At 42.4% G+C, this 25,954-nt stretch overlaps 1 protein-coding gene across 1 annotated transcript in view; it reads left to right on the forward strand.

The window, feature by feature from the left end:
* dact1 (dishevelled-binding antagonist of beta-catenin 1) overlaps positions 1 to 16,045 on the forward strand; it is a 32,990-nt gene extending 16,945 nt beyond the window's left edge. Inside the window, exons 2-6 of the mRNA XM_072689369.1 lie at positions 4,466 to 4,641; positions 9,087 to 9,854; positions 11,777 to 11,906; positions 12,700 to 12,855; positions 13,485 to 16,045. Of these exons, the coding sequence (XP_072545470.1) occupies positions 9,540 to 9,854; positions 11,777 to 11,906; positions 12,700 to 12,855; positions 13,485 to 15,361 (2,478 nt within the window). The 5' untranslated portion in view covers positions 4,466 to 4,641; positions 9,087 to 9,539 and the 3' untranslated portion in view covers positions 15,362 to 16,045. The remainder of the gene's footprint in view (positions 1 to 4,465; positions 4,642 to 9,086; positions 9,855 to 11,776; positions 11,907 to 12,699; positions 12,856 to 13,484) is intronic.
* Positions 16,046 to 25,954: the final 9,909 nt, after the last annotated feature.

Genomic DNA, 25,954 nt, shown 5'->3' on the forward strand with positions numbered 1-25,954 from the left:
TTAGTACAACAATACACTACACTCAATCAGGATGCTCAAAAACAATGCCAGTGGAATCCAGATTGTCTAGGTGTTTAAGATGTGGGCTCATAATACTTACGGAAGTGGACATTATAGTTTTGATATATTTTTTTAATTTTTTTTTTTTTTTACATTTTTCATTTACTAATATTATTATTAGTATTACCTTTAACCATCATTGTTACTTTCATTATTCATACTAGCATTCATACTACTATTGACTATATCAGTAAACCTGAGGGTAACAAGAGTGACATTACTGTTTGGAAGTAGGATGGATCCCCCCCTGGAAGGAGGTTAAGTTTTGTTGCAAAAAGCTCTATTCAAAAACAATTAATTTGATTTTTTATGTTTTTAAAGTTTTTAATGACATACAGAAGTACTTTTTTGTTGATGACATAACCCTGCACGGGGTCTAACAGTTTGAACTTAGTATTTAGTATTTAACACTAAACGTATGCCCAGGTATTTGTGATCAAAACGAGTCTGTTTGGTTCTGTGTTGGACTTGGAGTTTGCTATATGATGCTCACTTAGAAATCCTGAGCTGCATTGGGGTAGTAAACATGTTTCTGTTGTCTGTTTGCGTTTTGAATTAGGCTCTAGATGTGTGTACATGCGTGTGAGTGTGTGTTCTGATGAGTGCAGGCCTTGGGGACTGAATGTGTATGAAGAGGCTTTTGAGAGGGGGCTATGAGGCAGGAGCTAATTTGGCATTGTGCATGCCCACATTACTCAACCATTAATACTCTTAATGACCAACACCCTGACAGTAAGGAGGCACTCTAGGACCGCCCGACAAGCCCGACTAATGCTGTGTATGTGTGTGTGTGTGTTTGTGTGTAAAGGTCCAAAGGGGCCTCTTCTGCACTTTAGGCCTTGTGAGCTGAAGCATTGCCCCCTGCTTTTTTTCTGAAATTTCCATTAGGCAAAGCTCTCCGTCTTTGTTTCCTTTCATGTTATGTGAAGAGGCCTTTTGGTCCGATCACAGATGCTGGAAAGTGCCAGGACTCAGCTCATTGGATTTCATAAGTGTGTATTATGAAAATAGAGAATTTGTGTGGTAAGAGGCTGAACGAGTGCGCAAGTCGAACCCATTGGAATAACGTTAACAGTTAGACGAGGCTGTAACCACAAGCAGCTTAGCTTAGGAGTCCTTTCCGCACTGTATGTTCCTCTGTTGTGTACAGAGCTATTGTGTGCAGTACTACTGTGGATGTGGATTTACTTACTTGGGTCATATGACGTCAGTGTAATACTTTGCCTTATTTCCACGCGATCTCCTTTCCCTTTGATGTTGCTTAATACTGTACTACATTTCAGTTGCTTAATACTGTAATCCCTTTAACGTATTATTCTGTCTCACATTTATTTATTATAAAAACTATGTGAAAATGTGCTACACTTCATTGATCTTTATTATCATCATCGTCATCGTATCGAAACCTTATTCCTGCTTGATAATATTTGTACTAATTATTTATATTTATTTACACTATTTGACAAATGGACCAATAGAAAAGGCCTACATTTACTTTGAATAAAAACTGGGTAGAGCATATTGTACATTAATGCTAACCACATTTTCAACTTATTATAATTTCATGTTTTTGGCAACATAAGGTTTTTTCTAAGACCATAATAACATTCATTAATGCTAAAGCTGCTTTTTAAAAAGTGAAATTCTGTAAAAGGGCCAAACCTGTCCCTCATCCCACACTGCAATTACAGCAGTGCTGCAGTTTTTGCACACCAACACACAAGACACCAAACATGACCACCATGGTGAACCTGGTAACAGCCAGTGGGCATGCTGGTCTGATTTTCCAGCTCGAGCCACGAGAGAGTTGTTAATTAGCAGGGAGAACTGTGTCTGAATGCTTCTGACATGGAAGGCCTTCGCCCACACACTTTCTACAGCCTGGTAACCAGAGGAACAAAACGAATAAGTCTGCGAAAAGAGAAAGACTAGGCCAGTGCATCTGGGAGAATGTCATTTAATGCTTTCATGAAGGAGTATTAAAGCATTGATGAAAGTGTCGCCTTGACAGATGTTTTAAGGGCTCTCTTTTCAGGTCTTTCAAATGACACGTTGAATAGAACATACAGTTTTTCCGGTGCCAGCTATTTAAAATAATCAATACTTTAAATATCCAGAATGTAAATTTGACAGTATATGTTTACAAAACACAGATGTCCTGTTTATTATATTAGGGATTGTACCACAACATAACTCATAACATAACTCTGGACCTTATTCACCAGCCATTCTGAAGAAGAAATTTCTGCCTAATTTACCCATTTACTGACATTCACCAGTATTTTGTTCAGTATATGAGGCCAACACATTATTTTATCATAAGAGCACAGCTGTAAACATCTGATCTAAGAATCTGACATAGACTTTTCTCAAGAACACCTTTAAGACAATTCTGAAGATGGATGAGCCCCATTAGGTTTAAAATGCAGATAACTAAACTGGACTGTGTTGTTGCAGGTTTCGTTTTCATGCGCATGTTGGTTAATTTCTTTCTTGTACTTGGTTGTAATGACTTGTTTGGAGCAAGTTGCATCAGCTCACTAGAGAACTTGTTAAAGTCATGAGCACAGCTTTGGCCTTGTATTTGATTGTGGGTCCCCAGGCTGGTGGTGAGAGCGCACAGACTTGCCTTTCTCACAGTGTGTGGTGAAAAGAATGGCCGTGCCTTTCACATTACAATCACAAAGCTCAGATTGATTCAGCCTTGACACCCACTGTGTGCATCTCTGTATTGAACGCACAATGTGGGACTGAGTTCAATTCTGAACACAAAAGCCTATTCTTAAGCTTTAATGTAAAAACCCACCCAAAGTGATGATAAAGCCCAGCCTTGAACACTGAAATATATGATTTTTAAATTTTTGTACAACATGTTTTTTACAATTACTTGTAATAATAAACAATAATTTAGTGCTAGTTCATCTTGGCTCTTCTCGGTAGGCATGCCTAAATCAATATAGAACAGAGTGTGTGATTTATAAGCTTGATAACTACCTTTTTGTCTCAAGATGATAAAAATATGAATCTTGCGAACAATTGTTGTATGACAATCCTCTTGAGGGATGTATGATTGTATTCAAAATAGTACTCTGGAGAGTGGACATCTGGACATAAGCAGGTTTTCTGTTCTCTTGTTTTCTTGTTTAATGACCACTTAAAAATCATCTAACAATTCCTGTGTGATGGGCTGAGGGCATGAATAGTTTCACATTCCTGGTGGACTGTATTGTGAACCACTGCTGTGGACTCAGCCCACCTTCTTCATATGAATATTGGCAGGTAGTTGTTTTTAAGAATATAAATATAAAACGGAGTGATAATGCATTTCTAGAATATCGTCTGGAAAAGCAGAGGAGCAGTGATGCTTGGCCACTGTACTTGAAGCACAAGGGTTTCTTTTTACATGTTACCATAATAGAATTCTTTTCAAAAGGTTTTATGAAGAACCATTTTACCTTGATGTAACTTTTAGATGAAGTATACTTTAATGAGGCAAGGAGTTGTTACGGTTCTATATGGAATTTCTTTAAAAAAAAAAGAACACCTCACCAACTGTTGAGCACAGGGGAGGATCAGTCATGCTTTGGGCTTGCTTTGCAGCCAGTGGCACAAGGAGCAATTCACTGGTGGAGGGAGGATTTAATGTAATTTAATACTAGGGAATTCTAGAAGCAAACATTACACTTAGTAAAATAGCTGAAGATGAAAAGAGGATGGTTTCTACGACAAGATAAAAAAACCTAAACACACCTTAAAATCTCGATAGGCACAAGGTTCTGCCATGGCCTTTACAGTCCCATGACCTAAATATTATTAAGAATGTCTTCTTTAACAACATCTTCAGGTCATCTTTTCCTCACTTTTTTGTGTTCCTACATACACCAATCAGCCATTGCATTATTACCACCTGCCTTATATTGAATAGGTCCCCCTTGTGCTGCCACAACAGATATGGCCTATCAAGGCATGGACTTCACAAGACTGCTGAAGGTGTCCTGTGGTATCTAACACCAAAATGTCAGCAACAGTTTCTTTAAATTTTGTAAGTTGTGAGGTGCTTCAGTGAGCCCATGACATTTGCCATTTGCTGGTTCATCTGGTCCTTTCTTGGACCACTTTTTGGTAAGCACTGACCACTGCATACCAGGAACTCCCTACAAGACCTGCATGATGTTTTGAAGATGTTCTAACCCAGTCATTTAGCCCTTGTTAAAGTGGCTCAGATTCTTATGCATTTTCCCTGCTTAACACATCACCTTCAAGAACTGACTGCTCACCTGCTGCACAATATATCCACTCATTGATAGACTAGGATAATCACAGTTATGATCAGTGTATACTTGAACTATTATAGACTCACACATCTAAGTTCAGCTTCATTGGAAATGTTCTTGATCTATCTTAGGTACCTGGATACATCAGCTGATGACCTGCCAACTAGAAAGAATTGAAAAATCTCTTAATGTCCTGCAACAGCATTGCAGCGGTGGAGGTAGTGAGCCAGACTCCTAACAGAACTCTGTGACTGTAGTCTTCCAACCAAACAGTGCACCTATATCTGCATCTGAAAACAAACATCAGGTGAGTAAATGTCAATGTAATTATCAAATATTTGCTCAAACTACAAAGAACACTCGGCATAATGTTTGTTCTCACTTTGTCAGGGCGTCTTTTTAGCTAGCAGAAACATCTCAAATTCTTATGGATGCCTTCTCTGTTCTCATGTCCTTGAGGGTTTGTTTTCGCAGGCTAATTTCACAGAGTTTCGTCTCAGTCCATTCTTCACATTCATGATAGTGAGAAACACCCAGTGAATCAGATTGGTATGTGTTTGAAAAAGGGCTCTCCAGTGCATAACTACTTGCTGTCCTACATAACACAGCACAGTGCATGCTGATAGATCCATCTTTTACAATAACCTAATGGTAAAGAGTATCTTACATCTCATTGGTTAATGCACACCCTAAAAAGGGGCCTCTTCAAGGCTTATTCAGTGAGGACAATGGTTCTTTATACAACCATTACAACTCTAAAAACATTTAAAAGCTTAGAGGGCAGGTCTCTTCTCCTCTTGGTTCTATGATGCAGAAAATTGTGGTGGTGGTTCCTCAATGTACGACTTTGCTGTAACCAGGTGACCTTGCACAAAGAGCAAAGATATTCTGCTTGCGCATGATGTTTCTCCAAATGACCCTGAATACGGAATACGGTTGATCTAGCTGTGATGCTAGTGGTGTGTCAGTGGTGTTGGTGTGTGTACTGTTTATTAACTACTGTTATTTTTAGCCACAGTGTCGGTTGGGCATGTAAAACACCTCATGTTCTTGGCGTCACCTAGAAACCTGACACTGCTGCACTCCGATGCACATTGGGAACTTGTTCATAGATGGCCTTTATCCTGTTTGCCTCAGAGATTTGATTAGGACATTACCACAAGCTCCTCCTTTGATCCAATTATGCAGCGTGTTTACCTCAGGTCACTTCCTGTTCCGTGTGGCGTAGACCCTGCGGGCACACAGCAGTCGTGACTTGCACGAACTATTGCTGCCCTGAAGTGACTCTCCTACTGTCTATGTGTGTGTGCGTATGTCTGAAAAAGAGTGTGTTTTTGAGTGTGACCATAAGGCCAGGCTAATGTTTCATTCAGGGATGTTTGTGAAGGGTCACCAGCTGTTTTGCAAACATCTGTTCCTCATAGACGTAGCCGTGGATCCCATTTCCTAAATCCCTGTCATGTTTAGAGAGAGAGATTAGCTTTGTGCTCTCCTCATATTGCTCTCCTCCTCAGTGCTGCGTCTCCCCGCCTCAAATCAAACACAGTTGACAGAGCCATTTGCTGGGTTTGATGGACAGCGGCTTCAGAGGTGCGGTTACTTTTAATTAGCCGCCGAGCTGCAAGGCCTTGTGCAGAAATGAGCCCATCCATCAATGATGCAAAAGCAACTAAATTATTCTAATTCACATGCAGACACAAAGCCAGGGGCTGTTTCCAGGATAATCTGTATTTGCCTTTGTGAATGCCTGCTTTTCTCCAAATCAAGTGACTTTCTTATTCAGCATGAAATTGCAATTACTTTGAATATAAATTGGCCATTGATGATTTGTGATGAAATTTAAATTAAATTAAATTAATGGGAATTTATCCATGTATTTATTACAACAGCTGGGATTTTTTTTCTGAGCAGCTTATTAAAGTCAGATCAGCACATTTCTCCATTTATTAGAATGCATGTATTTTACAATTAAGGGTAAAGGTACAGTTAAAGTTGCATCTGTGTTGAAACAAATGATGGCATGACAATAGGCACTGTATATTTATATATATATGGTAAGTCCAATATTTTTAAGTGAAAAAAAAAATTTGTCCTCTGTATTTTATAATACAAACATGTTATCAACAATCTTAACAATCTTGACTTGTTACATAAACTCAGCCGACTAGCAAAAGCCCTGATTTTACCATCTGTTCTCTTCAATGTCTGTTTCCTCAAAAACAAACTCGACTACCTCAACTGACACCAAACTAGAGTTAAACACATATTAGAAGGTACAGGCTAATTGTGTCACTGGTAAGACTCCAGAAAGTCAAACCTGGGGAAGCAAGTGGAGGAAAGGCTAAAAGCTAACCAGCTACAGTCTCTTCAACCTCATCACACTGAGAGGACAAAACAAGAGGACAGCAACACATTCCGGTACAACTCGCGAATAACTAGTGCTTCTCTTTCAGTATTAAAACCAAAAAAAAAAATATTCTGAGGCAAAATAACAGGGCTTGTTAAGCAACATCTGAACATTTTTTACTTACTTACCATTTATACATAAAGTAACAACCTCAAATACTCTGCTAGTCACCTTTAAGCCAGGATAGTGTCATGTGCACAAACCTGTGAATGACAGACCCGTTTAATGCTTTAATTCTGCTTCAGAATGTTTCAACTCGCCGATTCCACAGATGGGAGTAGCTTGCTTGCTGTCTGCTTGGACTTGTCAGTTGCTTTGTCTAATTAGCTGTGTGAGATATGTGGCTCCAGCCTCTCACTCTTCCATGTGGTGGTGGTATTAGGGGCAGCTGTGTGCTTAATGTGCCATCGCAGGCCTAGAGAGTACACGCATATGTTTTTCAAATCCAGCCGTCAGACTGCATGATAAACATGCCTTTCACATGTCTACAGTTGCATACTGGCCTATGTGCCATGAACATTTCAGGAACAACTGCACATGACGTTTTTTTTGGTCCTGTGCCATGTGTTAATAAAACAAGATTGTACTTTAAGTCCTTCTGTGACATTTTTATTGGTTCGCAATGTCACGGAATTCTGAGATGGTATTAAAGACAACCAGCATTTCAAATTATGTTAAGGAATTTTTAATGGAAAAACAAGTTGTGGTTCAGGCAGTGATGATAGGACCGTACATACACACCGATCAGCCAATCAGCCGATCAGCTGATCAACACTTTAAAACCAGCTGCCTAATATTGTGCGGGTCATCCTCATGTTATCAAAACAGCTCTGATCCATCAAGACATGGACTCCACAAGGTGTCCTGTGGTCTCTGGCTCTAGTGAATAAATAATAATATAGAATATTATATAGAATATAATAAAAAAAAATTAGGTCTGTGTATATATGTACTGTTTGACCATTGCTTCACCATTTCCACACCTCTCTTTAAGGAATTCCAGTATTTATGCTTTCCATCCAACACCTAGTTTGTCTAATCAGTCCTTCAGTATGGAATCTAGGTAAGCTGCTGGTGGAACTAAACAAATCCCTACAAGTCGAGTTCACAGAGAATCAGCAAACAAACCTGTGATCTAATAACTGTATCTAACTGCATCTGTATCTATCCTACATATCTACATATCATAACTTTACTGACAAAACCCATTCTGACTACTGACTACAGTATGTATGTTTCTGAGTATTTATTATCATAGTATAAGTATGGGTAGGGACCAAATTAGGCCAGGGCTAGTCTCTCTTGTTTGGTTGCCAGTGAAATTTAGGATTAATTTTTAAATATTGGTTATTACTTATTGTGGGTTTCCATCAAAGCCCTAGTTTGCTGAAATTCTCTAATAAAGGCTTGTTCTTAGAACTGAAGTGAAAGGGAGACTGTGTTTTTGCTGTGTGCACCTAAATTATGGGACAGTCTTCCCCTCAATATCAGACTTTCTGAGTCTACACCTTCTTTACAGAAATGTTTAAACCAAGCGTGCACAACTGCAGTCTCGGAGGGCCGAAGTTTGGTAGTTGCCTTATTCAAACACACCTGATTCAACTCATCAATTAATTACCAGGCAAAGCGGGTGTGTTTGTGTACAGCAAGTCTTGGTAGATTACCAATCTTGCAGGACACTGGCCCTCCAGGACTGGCTTAAAGATGCTATATTTATTATTTTATTGTGATACACTTTGTAGCTCTGCTTTAGTCCCATATAAATGAACATACTTTATTACTTGTATGCGTACATATAATATAATATATAATGTACATATAATATATATATGTGTGTGTGTGATATAGACTAAATTACATTCTATATTGCATTATATAAAAAGAAGAGAAAATTGTATACACACACCTACATTCTTCAGTCATTTAGACTGTACCTGCTGTTGATCCACAGGCTTATGTAGAACAGTAGAGGGCAGTCACTCCCCCTCCTGTCTTGATTTACAGTCACCCTTATTTGCAGGCATGTCTAAAACCCAGGGTTTTTTTTAGGATCAGCAGTGACACTCCCTCTCACAGCATTGTGCACATACAATAACCAGGACACACTCCATTAATTATTCTGTGCAGAGTGATAAATAAGCAACATCAGGGCATCATTTTCCTGCCAGGGTGCTGGATGGACATGTAAAACTGTGCTTCGTCTCCTTTTAACGTTTTAACTCTGTTTCTAATCTGTAAGTAGCTGTGATGGTTAGGAGTAAAGAGTCAATCTGACTTTTCCATGCCCCTCTCTCTCTCCCTCTCTCTCTCTCCCTCTCTCTCTCTTCCTCTCTTTGCGAGCTCAGAATGAAGATGCGGTGGGCGTGTCTTTAATCCGGCGGGCACTAGGGCTCTGGGCGGCTCCGTGTGAGCGCTTTAACGCTCCAGCACTGCAGCTTCAGTTTAGAGCAACAGCAGCAGGACAGAGCAGCAAACCTGCAGCTCCGCACAGCCCACCAGCCCCTCTCTCTGCTACACTACTTCTCCATCACCTCTTCTCTCACTGCAGACTGGATATTGTCTTCTTCTTCGTGTTGGTTACTCCAGCAGGACACTCTTACAGAGCTTACCTGTAGGGATCGCTTTCTCGACACTTTGACAACTTTACCGAAGTTCTTTCGGAGTTGTTTTCTCTCCTGTGTGGATTTTTGGAGCTACTTGAGCGCGCGTGACTGATTCCCCTGTGCGTGGACTGGACCATGTGAGTGGTGTTGGTGGTCTTGGTGCAGTTTGAGGCTCCGTTAGAGGGGGCGGTTGTGATGAAAGCGCCGCTGGCCGAGATGCTCGCGGCGCTGCGGGAACCCAGAGAGCGCGCGGACAGAGAGCGTGCGGAGGGCCGTGAGGAGTGGGAGCGCACGCGGACGCGGGAGCGCCTGGAGGCTGCGCTCGCCGGGCTCGGGGAGCTCGAGTACCTGAGACACAGACAGGAGGGGCTCGTGCGCGGCGCGCTCACAGACCGCGAGGAGAGAGGCAGCGCGAGCGCGAGTGCGAACGCGAGCGGGGAGGAGGAGAGCTACCTGAACAAGGAGGAGAAACTTCTCGAGGAGAACATTTTATTACTGAGGAAGCAGCTGGTGCGTACACTAAAGAGAGAGAGTGTGTGTGTGAGTGTGTTTTGCGAGTGTTTGTGTATCTGTGAATGTGTGCTTGTTCTCTCTCTCTCTCTCTCTCTCTCTCTCTATTATTTTCACCTCTCTCTCCCAATTCTATGCAGTTCAACCCCTCTCTCTCTCTCTCTCTCTCTCCCTCTCACTCCAAGAGAGATGGGTTATGGCCCCTGTGTGTTTCTTAGAATTGTGTTGTTCCGTTAATCCTCATTTACTGGGCCGCAGCGAGCTTGTGTTCTGTACCACATAATAACACACACACACACACACACACACACACAGAGAGAGAGAGAGGCACGCACGCCTCTGGACTTCATTCATTCACTCACTGCAGTTCAGCACCAAATTAGGACAAAAAATACTGTCTGTGGCGAGAAGCTGGACATAACTGCAGCTACACAACAAAGCCCAGTCTGCCAACGCGTACCTGACAGAAACCACCTATAAATCACACCACGTTCACTGATCCTTACTTTACATGAAAGGGCTGATCTGCAGAGTGGGTTTAATACTAACTGCTCAGTAATGAGCGGCTGGAGGAGGTGGATTAATGAAGTGGTGAGAGAGAAGAGGCTGCAGAGAAGGAAGCGGAGCTGGCTGTTTAATGCGATCATTAGAAGGACAGGATGGCGCTGTAGCCACTACTTAATGTTATTTAAATTCAACTTCCTGAATGTGAAACGTACGGATTCGTTCTCCAGGGGGGTCGAGCCGCCTGGAGCAGATTTGTGATGACTTACAATAGACTAAGAGAGACGACTTTTCCAAGAGCAGCTCCCATTCCCAGTCAGGTTCCAGTGAACAGTCAGCTCTGACTCATCTTGATTCAGTGTCCAAATAATAATGGAAGAATGATTTTACAGAGACAGAGACTTAGTCTTATCACAGTTGTCGGGGTGTGCAGATGGAAGGTTGGAGAGCTTCAGTTTTCCATGCATGTCTTATTGTGAGGAATATTAATGAGTCATACTCGGTGCTGGGGCAGTTTGGACCCTCTGCTCACATAGTAACCCAGACTGCTCCTGTGCTAGAAAAAGCTAGAGTATTTTTCCCCATAGCCAACAAAGCAGTAAGTACACATTGTGGAACCCTCCACCTATGCAAAGAACAAACATGTTATTCCTAATCTATGGCTCAGGCTATCAGCATTGCCTGGGGTTAATTTAGTGCTGTTTTAAAATAACCGTTGGCCCGCTCTGCAAATGGACTCTGTGTAAAAATGGTCTCCACAGCCCGACGTGCTGAGAGCCAGAGCCCATAAATCACAGAGCGCCTGCCTGTCAGGGCTACATGCTTTTTATTGCCTGCCAGTCTACAGCAGAGGAAGCTCCTCCATTCTGCTGCTCCATATAGCACTGGAATCTCCACTGCCCCTGTCAGCAAACAGCAGTTCAAATGTGCAGTAGATAATGCACCACTGATTATGGCCCATTTGAAGTTATGCATGTCTGCTTTTGAGGGGCCACCCTTCCCTTGGCCTGCCGTTTCACCACACTTAATTCGGAATGCAGCACATGATCCGGGTGTTGTCAGATGCGTCCCATTCCACATAAGTGGCGAGCTTTAAGCCGAACGGGCCTCCCCCCCCCAGCAGTCGTGACTCTAATTTAGTCTATTACACTTGTCTGATCCGTACCTCCAGGCCGCCAGCGCTCAGACAACTGTGGGAAGTAGATTTAAATTGCAGTGGGCCCTGATTACCTGAAAGAACTCAGACAAAAACCTTCTTAATCAATAGCCTGAATACCAGAGCACCAAAAACAATAGCCAGTTATCCCCTACACATTGTCTGCTTTAAGACTTCACTGCTGTGCAGCACTGTTGATTTTCCCCCAGCCATAGCAGCAGAGATGTGGTTCTGACCTCAGTGCTTTGTTCTTCTCTTGTAGAACTGCCTGCGGAGGCGAGATGCCGGTTTGATCAGTCAGCTCCAAGAGCTGGACAGACAGATCAGTGACCTGCGACTGGACACAGAGACTTCACATGACCACGTGGAAACCGACAGCCGGCCAAGCTCAGGTTGGTGTTGACCGGGGAATGGTGGCGGGCTCGGGCTTAGGCAGCTTTGAAGGCTTTGGAAATAGTTCATGTATAAAAGATTGAGTTAGAGCAAGAATGAGCTCTATGAGCTCAAGGGTGGCTAAGTAAATTTCTCACAGAAGCATTTTGTAGTACAGGAAGGATAAAGTATGTATCATTACACAACATATAGTGTCCTGATCAAATCAGTGGACTGTGATTGTCTTGATTCTCATTCCATTAATATGGCCTTAATCAAGTTATATAATTAATTATGAACCAGCTTTGTGAACCCAAATGCCAGTTGTAACATGTGTGCCTGCCAGACCTAAGCTCAGTTGGAGACTGCTTAGCCGCTCTGTTTAAGCACTAATTTGGTAATATGAACAATCTGCACCCTGTGCTAGCCGCCTACCCAGCTGAGTTAGTTTACATTCCAAATACGAGAGGTCATTTTAGTGCTGGGGCTGACTACACTTTTGTTGCATGCTGTGTGTATAAAGCAGAAATTGATTGCACATGGGTATGCATGCTCCTCAGTGAATGTCACCATTGTAAAAAATATTTTTCTCTTAACTGCTCCTAATAGGTAGGGAGATTACCTATGTCTTTAGGTCACAGTTAGCCGCTTTATATTGAAAAGTAGCTTTCAGCTTTTATGTAAGCTGCCTTCAGGAGAGCAGAGGTCAAAATGGCGGCCTCTGAATTTATGTCAAGTAAAGAGTTCATTCCTTACATGGCTTCAATTTTTAAAACAACATGCCAATTTTCTTCATTCTCCCTCTGCTTGTAGGCTTTTACGATTTAAGTGATGGCGCTTCGGGATCTCTCTCCAATTCCTCCAACTCTGTCTTCAGTGAGTGTTTGTCCAGCTGTCGTTCCAGCACCTGCCTGTGCGCCCCCCTCGACACCTCACTCTGTGCCTCAGAGGGACGGCCTAAGTCTGCAGGTGAGAGCCCACTTTAGTCTCGGGGGGTATTATGGTATTTGGACAGAACTTCACAGTCCACATGTGTTGCGTGATATTAATTAGTCGAAACAATGCACTGTTTACTAGCTGTGTACACATACGGCACTATTACTTTAACATGTAGCCTTGTTTGTGCCGTGAGACGTGGCATAAAGAGGAAGCATTTGTTGGAGCAACAGACCATCCACTATTACTTGTCTTGTGTTGTTATCATTAGCCAGAGTTCTTTTAAACAATTAAATGTGGTACAATGCAAACAGAGAAGGCCAGGGTAAGAGAAAACTCAAACACTGAGACAGAAACAGTTTCACAGCTCTGCAAATGCCCCCCCTTGCCACACCTCTGATAAACCAAGAAGACAAAAGGCTCATTTGCACGTCAAAGCTAATCAACCACCCACTTAGCTCAGCACTTTGGCTTAGGGTTCCTAATGCTCCCATAGAAACAGCCATAGAAACAAAAGTTTTTGTTTTTTTTACAGTGTAGACGCTTGAGGTGGTTTTGGGGTGGAAGATTTACCAGACCTCTACATTTGCAATGCTGTGTGTTCACAGATATAGCACTGTTTTCCAGTTCAATATGCCAACAGTTTCTATTCTACTCTGCAGATGAACTGGGTGTTTGTGCCGAGTGTGAAGAGCAGTGTGAAGACTCCAGTTCAGGAACTGTCCGCAGATCCATGTCTGCTCCCTACTCTCCTTCTCCAGATGGACCCTGTGATAGCCTTTCTAAGTATCACTGTGACCTCATAGCTAAGAATGGTAATGATGTGTACCGCTACCCCAGCCCGCTCCATGCAGTGGCTGTCCAGAGTCCCATCTTCTTCCAGTCTATGGCGAGCCATCTTAAAGAGGAGGGTGCACTGTCCAAGTCTGGAGACGTCCCGGGTGACAGTCAAAAACCTGAGCAATCTCTCGGACCCCAGAATACCTCTTGGTCTGCCTCTCAAACACCGCTCAACAAAAAACTGGACAGTTATATCTTTGGACTTCTTCAGAGGAGAGCACAGCCGATGAGGACCAATAAACCCCGAACAAGCATAAACACAGACCCTTCCAAGAGTGTCTTACGGCAGGCTAGTCTCTGTGTGCGACCCTCTGCTGCAGGACAGAGCCAGCCATGGACTTCTGAACTCAAGCCTAACTGGCAGACCAGTTTGCAGGCAGCAGCAACCTCTAGCACTGACCCCAGCACAGTGTCACCTCAAAGACAGTGGTCTGTGGAGTCCAAGGGAGAACTCATAGAGAACGGAGTGTCCTATTCTCAAAGCCAAGCTTCTAATGGATACTTAATCAACAGTGACATTAACACTAATAGTCTCTTAAAGAAGAGAGGGTCTGGGGCCAATAAAATCCAGTCATTAACTGTTGTTTCTAAGGATTGCCAGGAATTGGGCAGCCCTAATGCAGTCTCTTCCCCTAAACTTAACAAGCATTCTTATTACCCTGCAGTGGAGGACAGTAAATCAGCCCAGACGCTGAAAGCAGGCACTCCTAAGAGGAACCCTAAGGTCCAGGCACCAGCAGCCAGTTCTGCTAAAGTAGAGCGGCCTGCCCCAGAGCTCATAAGTCTTGGATCTTCTTCTCAGAGTCAGGATGAGGGTGGACAAATGGTTAGTGCTCAGTACATCCCTGCTGAGGAGCAGAATGTCAAACTTCGGAAGGGTGGCACCAAGAACATCAAGATTGTCAAGGTCAAGAACACCAAATCTAAGACCCATGTTGCCGAACCTGTTACAGAAGCAGGTCGGGACAGGCATCATCGCACAGCATCCAGGAGATCTCGACCGGTGGATGACATGGGTCATTCTCACAAAGCTTCCAAGAGGACCTCTTGTAAAGCTAAAAGGATCCCAGCCGCAATCCCCGAAGGACGTATCCTGGAAAAGAACAGCTCTTCCACAGGCAGGTCATCTTCTCAAAGACACCATGGCCACCACAGACATCATGAAGCAGTCCTGGCCAAACCCAAGTACAAGCGCAATGACTACCACCGTAGGCTACGGGGCATCCCAGAGGTACCTTATGACGAGGCCCTTAGGAGAGCACACCGCAGGCACAAAAGAGAGATCCTGGGCCACATATCAGCCATGTATCTCCCTTCAAACGCACATTTTACCAGCCCGTATGCCTATGTGGGCAGTGACTCTGAGTATTCTGCTGAGTGTGCTTCTCTTTTCCACTCCACCATCCTGGACACTAGTGAAGATGAGCGCAGTAACTACACTACCAATTGTTTTGGGGACAGTGAGTCGAGTGCTAGCGAGGCAGACTTTGTGGCAGAGAGCAGCACTAGCAGTGATTCAGAGGGCAGCGCTGGGGTCAATTGGCCCCAGTTTAGTCAGGCCTCTGCAGGGTCCACCCTGACCCGTGAAATGACCTCGGCACAGGCCAAGGCCTTCGTCAAAATCAAAGCCTCCCACAACTTAAAGAAGAAGATCCTACGCTTCCGATCAGGCTCTTTAAAACTCATGACCACAGTGTGAGAGACTCAAGGGACTGCGGGTCGATTGGGATGCAGCCAATCAAATTGGCTGCTCTCAGTACTCACCCAATTAAGTGCCTAAGCAGAGTTCAGCCAATCTGCTCAAAGCCCGTCTGAGTCACATTGAGGAGATCTTTCACTAGGAGTGCATTGTTTAGTGAACTCACTCCCCTGCACTTTCAGAGTCCCTTAAAACAAATGTTAAAAAATTGAGAAGCGTCCGAGTAGCCCCATTGTGTCATTTTCTGTAGCCATATTTATTAAAAACTCATTTTTATTCTGTGATGCATCTACATAGCAAGTGCTGTGTAAATGCTATCAATTGTCATGGTTTAATTTTCTAAATAAAATATTTAAAACTTAATATATTTGGTTAGTCATACGTGGAATAGAATAGAAAGTATGATCCAACTGATTCAGTTGTTGCTAAAGAGAAAAAGATGATGTGAGTGATAGACAGAGTCTATCTGCAAATTATACCATGGTATGTGGGCGAGTTCATCTGCTGATGACATAGGGCTTTTGTTATATGCACAGAAAATATGCATGAGCAACTGCGTTATTATTTACCTTGTGGTTGATGCCTATTAGTTGTAAATTGCAATTTTTGTAAATAGAATGTCAATGTTCATTTTTGGTGTCTTACCTTTTTATGCTTTATTAAATGTTGCCTTTAAAATTCAAACTCAGTTTGTTGTTTTGTAAATATCAAGCTATAAATGTGTGCTTATCTGAATAGTCTATGGACTAAAAGTCAGGGCTCACTGCTCTGCACATTTTATGTTTCCCCTGCTTTGACACACCCACTTAAACGCAGTAAGGACTTGTTAATGAGTTAATTAGTTGGGTCTGGTGTGCTCAGAGCTGGGAAAGCACTAAAATGTGCTGGACAACAGGCCTGCAGGCCCAGGGTTAGGGGCCACTGCATTAGTGATTTCGACTGATTTTCTGACCTGGAACCAAGGCTTGGTCATAGATGCTTATTTCACATCCTTCTCAAACCCCCAGCAGCAGTTGGTCATTGCCAACATGTCTATGACCCACACTGCCTTTTAGACTACTATAGTCAGCTCAGGTAAATGTGAAAACACATCTAAACAGCTTATGTGGAATGATTTATTATAGAGATATCATCTTAAGTTTCTTTACAGTGCTGGTAAGAATAACCCAGGTTTGAGAGATCAACACAAATACTGCCATGTTACTTACTATCCAAAACCACTACAGAATATACCTATGCATTTAGAGTTTTATATCATAAGCATAAAAATTTTAAGAAAGTTATCCTAGAAGTAATATATGTAAAATGTATGCAGGCAATCAGGACTAAACTGGGAAGGGAAGTTAAACTGTGAGTGGTAATGTTATGTATTAATCTTAAAGGAGATCTTAAAAGTATGTTTATTTTGGGGACTATTTGGCCTTACAACTATTGTAAAACAATGTCATGAGCATAAAGCAGCATATTCATAAACATTTTGTATGATACCTTTCTGTGACGTAGCTTTCAGAGGCACTAAACGTTCCTTTGACCACCACTCTGAATAATTCTGACTACTGGTCTTCAGAATAGATTGCTTTTTACAACCCCTCTGCGATACAGAAATAAAAAAAAAACAGTGACATTTCCCTTTAACCGATTCAGATAACACTGAATCGCAGAGCATTTACTCACAGTATGTTCATGCAACAGTGGGAACTCCTGCCTTACACACTTCTTGGTTTTCCCTGCTGTTTCAGTTCAGCACGTATTCATCCTTTGAGCTGCAAGTGTTTTAAACTAAATAGAATACTCCTCTGCAGTCTAGCAGACCTCTTGGACTGAAACTGAAAACCACCCTGTTAGTACATTGCTAAGTATGGGCCTTGCGGCAGGCACTGACATGTAAACGTGTTGTGCACATGAGCGTTGTCCTTACATGAGTTTCTGACCTTTCTCTTATTGGCTCAGTTCTGTAGCGGTCATACTGGATGAGGAATTTTCCTGCTCTGTTCTGACTGGAGCAGGGATGGTCTGGAAAGCATCTGGCTTTTAAAAGAGGAGAGTGCCTGTTTGGATTACTGCAGCTGGGCGAAAAGAGAAGGGTGGAATTCACTCCTCTCAGACACTCAGTGAGTTTACGGGTTTTTATCCCACCCAGGCACAAAGCATTTCATCCCCAGTAACGTCTTCTGTGCAGACCACAAAATGTCCATTGTCAGAAACTGACCAATGATGAGCTCCATTCAAGAAACCAGCAACAGCCTGGAGACCAGCATGATGGCCTAATTAAACCTGATCACAATATGGACAGAATTACTGGGACACCTGCTCATTGCTGTTTCTTCTGAAATCAAAGGTATTAAAACAGTTTTTCCTTCTACCTGTAGACTAACTGTCTCTACTGTATGTACATGGAAGGCTGATATTAGAGCATGACTGTGAGAATTTGATTGCATTTAGCAACAAAAGCGTTGGTAAGGTCAGAATGTTGGATGATCACTAATCCACCTCACCCCCAACTTATTTCAAAAGCGTTGGATGTAGGACCATCATTAGAGAGCACAGTTCCACTGCTCCACAGCTCAATGCGTGAATGAGTCAGTGTTCAATGCAATTAGTTATTTAATGCATACGAGTTATAACGTGAGTGTTAATTCAAGTTATTCTTTTGAATTAAACTGAGGGTTGAGGCTCTTCAGTGTAAAAGAGCGGTCTGAGTGTTATGCAATTACAAATACACCACATTTCACCATGTTCTTTGTAAAGAGTTCACGAAGAGTTCAGATGTCAACATAAATGCAGACTCAAAGTACTTTTCATTTTTGTGGCTTTACCATAATTGCTCTCCCATTACATGTTTGTAAATCTACAAGCACAACACTGCTGAGTAGGAAAAGTACAATCCGCCAGTCTCTGAGTGGGAAGCGCTGGGGGAGGGCTTAGTTTCACACTAATGACATATATACTGATAATTAGACATCACAGTAATAACCCATGTCCTTCAGTCAGCAGTAACAAAATCTAAGACAATTCAGTGCATTTTCGTTCACTGTACATCATACATGCTGTGTGCGGTGTCCTTTCTAGAGGCAAAGCTTTTCTAAGAGTAAGAGATATTTCTTTACCTTGCTTTAAAGACGACAACAAGCTAACACATGTAACAACCGGGGCGCTGCTAGGGATTTTTCACTGGGCCCTACAACTCTGCCAAAATGATCAATTAAGACATTTATTAGGGTTTACAGGCCCTTAGAATCGTCATAACATCCTCCCAGCACCCCCACCTTTATATGACACCCCTGTTGACAACTACAGACATTTAAGATCCCTTCTGACATGTCCATGTGGGGCCTGTATGGGTAGCCCAACTAAGAACCAGAAGGTCTTGTCCTCAGTTTCCATGTTGGCCCCACATATGGATGCCCACCAGGATCAGTGATGGGACCAGGAGGAGTTAACCATGGATCCCATATGGGTTGCACACAGCATTCAGTGCCTAGATAGGACCCATGTGTTATTAAAGTGGGCTGGAATGACGTGGACAATTTGGGATGCCCAATTGGGTCCCATTAAAAACGCATGTGCTAATCCACTCAGAGCCCATGCCCACCTTGACCGCTCCACCCATGTGAGCCCTGGGTAACCTACAATGGTAGGCTTGCCTAGAGAATCTTTTACTGCACACATCTGCTCTCTTAAAAATAAAGGTGCTTCAAATGGTTCATTGAGCAATGCCATAGAAAAATTTTTGGTTCTGTAAAGAACCATGTTTATAATAGAGATGTGTGAGTGTGAAGAACCTTTTAAAGGCCTTAAAAACCATCACTTGATGTAAAGCTTTTTTTTTTTTTTTTACCAATTTAAAGGTTCTTCCCTCTCACATATCTTTTATTATAAACATGGTTCTTTATGGACCCAAAAGTGGTTCTTCCAAGACATCCATGACTGTAACCTTTTGAACCACTTGAACAAACTAGACTCATATAATCATTTGTATTTTTTTCAGGTTTCTCCTGTTTGGTCAACACTTCACTGCCTATCTTTAATCTTACTCATTTTCAGATGTCAGGAACCCTTTAAGAAGTCAGGGCCCAACTGAGTGATGATTTCTGAAGGGGCTCATGTTGGAAGACCCCATGGCTCTGAGTACTAGCTGTCTGCCCAGAGTTATGACTTACACTTGTGTTGAGTGCTGGAGTAGTTGACATGTAGTCCAAGGTCAGGGCACCCTGATGAACGGGCTGGTGGAGGGGTATAGACAGTAGGTTATGAGAGGCATGCGGTCTGGGTTGATTTAGCCATGCTCCTGAGCTGCTCTCCAGGGCACAGTGTCTATGAGAAATGACACCCAAATCCTCCTTTGAACCAACTTGCCCATCCAGGTCACCATGAGGCCAAGTTAGTAAACTTAATACCTGGACAACTGGTGGGTAACCCTCATATCCACTTTAATGCTTGCCGCACCAATCAGTATTATCCCTCTTCTCTCTCCCTCTCCCTCTCTCTCTCTCTCTCTCTCTCTCTCTCTCTCTCTCTCTCTCTCCCCCCTTCTCTCTCTCTCTTTCTCTCTCTCCCTCTCTCTCTCTCTCTCTCTCTCTCTATCACATGTTCGTCTTAGAGAGCATCATTCAAAAGTGGTTTGATGTGAGCTTCTGAGAGATGTTTATAAGAGGGTTATCTAGTGAGGTTTATCATTGCAAGTAAGGCTTTTCAACTATCAATCATATTTTTGGTGCTTATTTTTCCCTGATGTTCACTAATGCCATATATGTTTTTTCTGATCCCAAAACAGCTGCAATTAATTTGTACGTGGATTTTTTTCTTCTTCTTTATCCCTTCTGCTTAGCTGCTGTTAAGCAGCTCTTTGTTATGGTGCCTTTAAAACTAGAATACGTCAATAACGTTTTTTTCTGATTGGCAGTCCTGTATTGAGCTTGATTTAAAATGCGCTCCAGGCTGAAATAGGTAGATTTGTGACATCACAAAAACAAGCAGTGTTATGAAATAACAAACATGTTAGGAGGAGAAACATGCCTAAAGCCCCTCCTCCCAATGTAATGTCCTATAAATACCATTTCTATTTTGTTCACGTGTCTATAACAAGTCTTTACAACCCTCCACCACGCCGTCACCTCCCTAGCTCCACTCCAGGGAGGGACTAGCTTCTTACCACAAGCAGAAGCCACCTGAACTCTAGCCCAAATTTCTCCCATGTCAGTCTCCTCACAAATCATCATATGCTGATGGCACGGTCCACACCAGCAAATACATTTTAAATGAGCTGGTTTTGAAGCTCTAAAAGTGTTTGCGTTCTACATCAAGCTCTTTCATTTCATTAAAAAAAAGGGATACACAGTTTCCCTTTTAGGTGTGGGCCCACACACAGCCCTTGTATTGATTAGAGTCAATATAAGGGCCACAAGCATTGCTAGCAGAAACTGAACAGGCACAGAAACAGATAGTAGAATTTGCAGAGGTAAATTTAATACCTGGCACTTTGTGGAGTGTGTATTTAACCGAGGCATATATTTGACTTTGTCTCTTTGTCTTGGCTTCGTCAGTATCAGTCAAGAGAAGCAGCATGAAAATAAAAGAGGGATCCGTTTGTTCACTGTCAACTTGTGCCGTCACAAAACTATTTGTTCAAAGCTAAATCTTTCATCAGAGCCCTTTCAGTGTGTCCCGTATCATCGATAATGAACCTGGGCAGACAATAGCACAAACATTCACTGTACACACATTTACTTTTACTGTTAAAGTGCAGGCAAGTACTGACAAGGCCATAAAATAAGGCCAGCAAAATGGAGTTGATCCTGTGAATTCCTTCTTATTTACTGCAGTATTGTTGTATTTATTACAGCAGTTAAAGAACAATCTTTCCATGTATTAATGCATGGCCTTATATGACCATGCATGTACAGAATTTAGATGGATTCTGTACTGGTGGCAATGTTAGCTTTCCTCGCTCCACACTGAGCAGCACAGTTGCCAAATGATATTCTGATTGCTAGAATTTATCATAAATAAATATGAATGAGCAACAAATGACTGTTTACTCAAATGTTGATGCCCAATAGCTGATATGGCAATTTCCATACACAGAATGGCAGTGTTTGTTCATTTCTAATGTGTTACCTTATTATGCTTAAAATGTTGCCTTGCAGACTAAACCTCTCTTCATTGTAAATAATTCCATGAAGTAAAATACTGTTTATGTTTCATTTGCATGAATGCAATAAGTGATGAATCAGTGGATTTAGATATTGTTTTAAAATAAATTTGCAGCTTGTAGCTTCCCCCCAGCACTAGACACAGACCTGATACGTCTCCTTCAATTTATGCGAAGCCAGCCAATGCCTCTTTTCAAACTGCTGCTCAATATCAGGCAGGTGGTACTAATGACCGATCAGTGTATATTTCCATCTCTACCTTCTGTTTCCTGTAATTAGGTTTTCTTGCCTGAGCTCCTCACCTTCTTTCTGTTCCTCAACCTAATATCTTACTTACAGTACCATCTCTATTCATCAAAGGGGGTCTTGACCTTCTATCTTAAATCAAAGGTTTTCAGAGTTTTCTCCCCTCCTACAGTTATACAGTCTCTTCTGATAAAATGCCAGATTAGTCTACATTATGTTTATGACACCCTCAACTCACCCCATTAGATACAGGTGCTATGAATTCTGTTTAAAAATGACAGCATAGCAGGGTTGCCAACTTTGGTGAGGTGATGAAAATGAGACTTTCAGTTCTCCGCAGCCAGACTGCTGTGAACGCAAAGAACTTGTCATTTTGTAGCTGTGGTCCAGTAAGCTTACACAGTTACTCACACAGGAGAGAGAACTCACACAGTGTCTTCTCCATATTCTTTATTCTTACAATCAGATTTTTTCCAATAACCTTCTTCACCCGCAGTGCTAATGAAGCCAGTTTTCCCCTAATTTTAGAAATTCCCTTTCACTCACTATAGCTTCCCTCTATCACACAATGCTACCAGGGTTGATGCTTCCACTGACCCACATAAAGTGAACCAACTACTAATGTAATGGTATTGGAGCAGCTAAACACTTACCTGCCAATTTATATATGTGAGCTAACAGACACCTGTGCCGGCTACCGCCTAACATCATGCTGGGTGATGGCGGGAGACGAAGGGCCAACTGTGTAAAGCAAGGCCAACTGTGATATCTTCACATACAGAATGGCTGAAGAAAGTTTGGAAAGGCTTAGAGAACTTTGGTCTTGAGATTTCTTTGTGCAGCATGAGAGCTTGAGAAAAAAACAAGAGCATGAAAGTTGGCAACCCTGATTAATAGTAAAGAAAATTGCCTAAAACTAAACTAACTTGATATTTGATAGTATGAACGCTCCAACATCAGTCTATATATCTTAAAGGGTTAATCTAGCCAGGCGAATCACTCCCATCAGAGGCTTTTGAGGTTCATTTCAGGTTCAGCTGTTTGGTGACGATAGCTGTTTGGTACTCTGATTGCTACAGTTCATCACAACCAAATGTTGTCTGCAGAATCAGTTTAAAGAGAGCTACACACTCTCCATGGTTTTGAAGTGCCATGTCCCAATGAGGCTGTGTCTCCACTCGAACATGCGCTTGACTTCAGCTCATCTCTGCTGTCTCGCTGGGGCTGCCCTTTAGAGCCGAGGCTGCTGGAGCTCATCTTCCCTTTCTCTCTAATTATAGCCCTTTGTTTGCTCAGCACCGCTTAAGAGCCGTGTTCAGGACATAACGACTCTGTTCAGAAGAACAACTCCCATTCTGAAAGCGCGTGTGTGTGTATATGTTTGTGTGCAAGAGAGAGGGAGATGGAGAGAGAGAGATGTGTTGGTGGGCTTCCGGCTCCCATCTCCCTCCAGCAGTCTGTGTTCCTCCATTGATCTTCAAACAAGTCACCAGGAGTCATAAAGTTAATGAGAGGAAATGGAGTAAAGATATGGAGGAATTGAGTGTGTAAATCAAAAGGGGCTGGACCCAGACAGTCGTCCTGGACCATAATGTCTATGGATGTGTGTCTGCTTCCCTGATGAATCACATCTGGACACTGATAAAAGAGTTAAAGGTGATGCAACAGATCCCATCTGGGTTGAGGACCAGTCAGTTCATTAGAACTTAGACGTTGCACAGCTAATTTGCATGTCCATGTCATACACAATGCACTAAGATGGGCCAATGAGCTAGCCTTTGGTTTAGTGGTTTAAAGAAATAGCCATTTTAATTTATCAATAATTTTATAATAATATCAATTTCTTATACGGTGAGTCATAGAACCGGTCTGTTTCCTTTAAAGCAGACCACAGCTCTATCCTATCACTGTATAAGAACAAATATATTCTGCATGTATATTCTTGTTATGTGCTCACCATTCTGTGGCATGAAACAAAACAGTGAAAATGCATCCCTATCAATGCAATAAAAAAACATTGAAAAACCAGTGACAAACTGTCATAGCATTCCATGAGCTGATTATATACATTGTATCTAGATAGCAGCGTGTGCTGCAGTGAGTGACTGCCATGAAACAAAAGATTGAAGCACCATGAAACGATAACCGATTACTTCCAATCAAAGCAAGACGAAGAAGCAGACGTGAAGCTGCTTGATGCCTGGCCTCACCTGCAAAACAGCAGCAGACTGTGTAAGTGATGCAGTCTCTGAACAGGAGGCAGCACCGTTATTATTCTGTGTCCTCGGGCTCATGGCTGCTAGCCTCCTCCGAGATCAATAAAAAGCCCATAATTCCCACCTATCTAGAATACTGGCACCCAGTAGTTAGTCTGCTGCGTCCAACAGCAGTGCCCCGACCCGACAGGCCATAACTCTAACAAATGGATAAATGCATCTCTATTTAAATGAGCTCTCCGGCTGACCTCTGCGAGAGCGCAGCAGGACTGCAGGCCGAGAGGAGCTTGTTTGGAGCTGTGGGAGGGAGGGAGGCAGGGCAGGTGATTATTGTGAAACGCATTGTCTCCTTAATAGACTTTTTTTCCCCCTTTAGCTTTCATCAGCACACTGGCCCTACTGCGGTCGACCGGGGAGGGGTCGTCTGCACCCTGGAGGGGGTAGAGAGAGGCCTCAGAGAGGTCACTAGAGCCCAGGGGGGGAGGGGAGGAGATCGCAAGGGAGGAGAGAGAGGCTGGTGGTCTCTACAGGACCCTTCATTTCATTTACATGTAATCAGAGCTATAGAAAACAAGCTTGAGGGAGTCAAGGGATGCTTTTGAGAAGAGGTGGTGTTTGATGTTGGCTTTAAGTGGGTGCGGGGGGCTGGGCAGTTTCCAGCTCACTTAATTAGGAGATTATAATGAATGTGAGAGGAAAAGTTTGACATATGGGACGAGCAGAAATGCAACAGGTAGTTACACTTTAATTATTAATTTGAGGAGTAAAAACATCTACAATTTAGGATATATACAGTATCTAATGTTGTAATTATTATAAATTATAAAAATGTATTTTACTGTGAATATTTTCAGCATTTTTTAAAAGCAATATTGTGAATATTGTGTTTTGTTTTGAACGATTTTGCAAAAAGGAAAGAAGCCCCCAACAAAAGGTTTGCGCAGCCCAAGAGAGTTAGAGAGCTCTGACCTTAATTAGCTTGTTAAGGCAAAGTCTCGTTTATAGCTATTGTTAGTAATGGCCAGGTGATGCAAACCTCCAAGCTCCTCAAGCCTTGACCCAACAATAAGCAGCCATGGGCTCCTCTAAGCAGCTGCCTAGCGCTGTGATAATTAAAATCACTGATAGCCAGAAGGCAGGAGAAGAAGATAACTATAAGAAGATAGCAAAGCGTTTTCAGATAGCTGTGTTCTCAGTTCATTATGCAATTAAGAAATAGCAGTAAGCAGGAACAGTGGAGCTCAAGCTGAAGTCTGGAAGACAGTGAAACCTTTCAAAGATTTCTGCTTGTAGGATTTCAAGAAAGGCAAATCAACGCCCTGTTTTGCTACAAAGGGCTTTCAGTAAGATAGAGCTAACACTGGAGTGGTGGCGCAGTTTTCTACTGTGCAGTAACACCTGCACAAATATGATCGTAATGGAAGTATCATGAGAAAGAAACCTTACCTGTGTCGTAACCACAAATTTTGGCATCAGACATTTTCAATGAAACATCTAAATCAGTCTGATGACTTGCTCATTTTGGGGAACACTGGCCGCAATGAGCAAGGTATATTGGGAGAAAAACAGGGTATAAAGATGATAATGAGATGATAAGAACACCTCTCCGACTGTTAAGCATGAGGGTGGATCAATTATGCATTAGGCTTGTGTTGCAGCCAGTAGCACAGGTAACATTTCACTGGTAGAGGGAAGAATGGATTCAATGAAATGCCAGAAAATTCTTGAAGCAAACACCAATCACCAATTCTGTAAAAAGCTGAAGATGAAGATGGCTTCTACAGCAGGATAATGATCCTAAACATGCCTCAAAATTCACAATGGACAACATCAAGGGGTGCAAGCTGAAGGTTTTTGCCATGGTCCTCACAGTGCCCTGACCTTAACATCCTCAAAGATCTGTGGATAGACCTTGATTAAGCACTGCATGCAAAATGACTCAGGAATTCCACAGAACTAGAAGCCTTTTGTGAGGAAGA

The sequence above is a fragment of the Salminus brasiliensis genome, chromosome 10 (assembly GCF_030463535.1).
Source record: "Salminus brasiliensis chromosome 10, fSalBra1.hap2, whole genome shotgun sequence".
NCBI classification, from domain to species: Eukaryota; Metazoa; Chordata; class Actinopteri; order Characiformes; family Bryconidae; genus Salminus; species Salminus brasiliensis.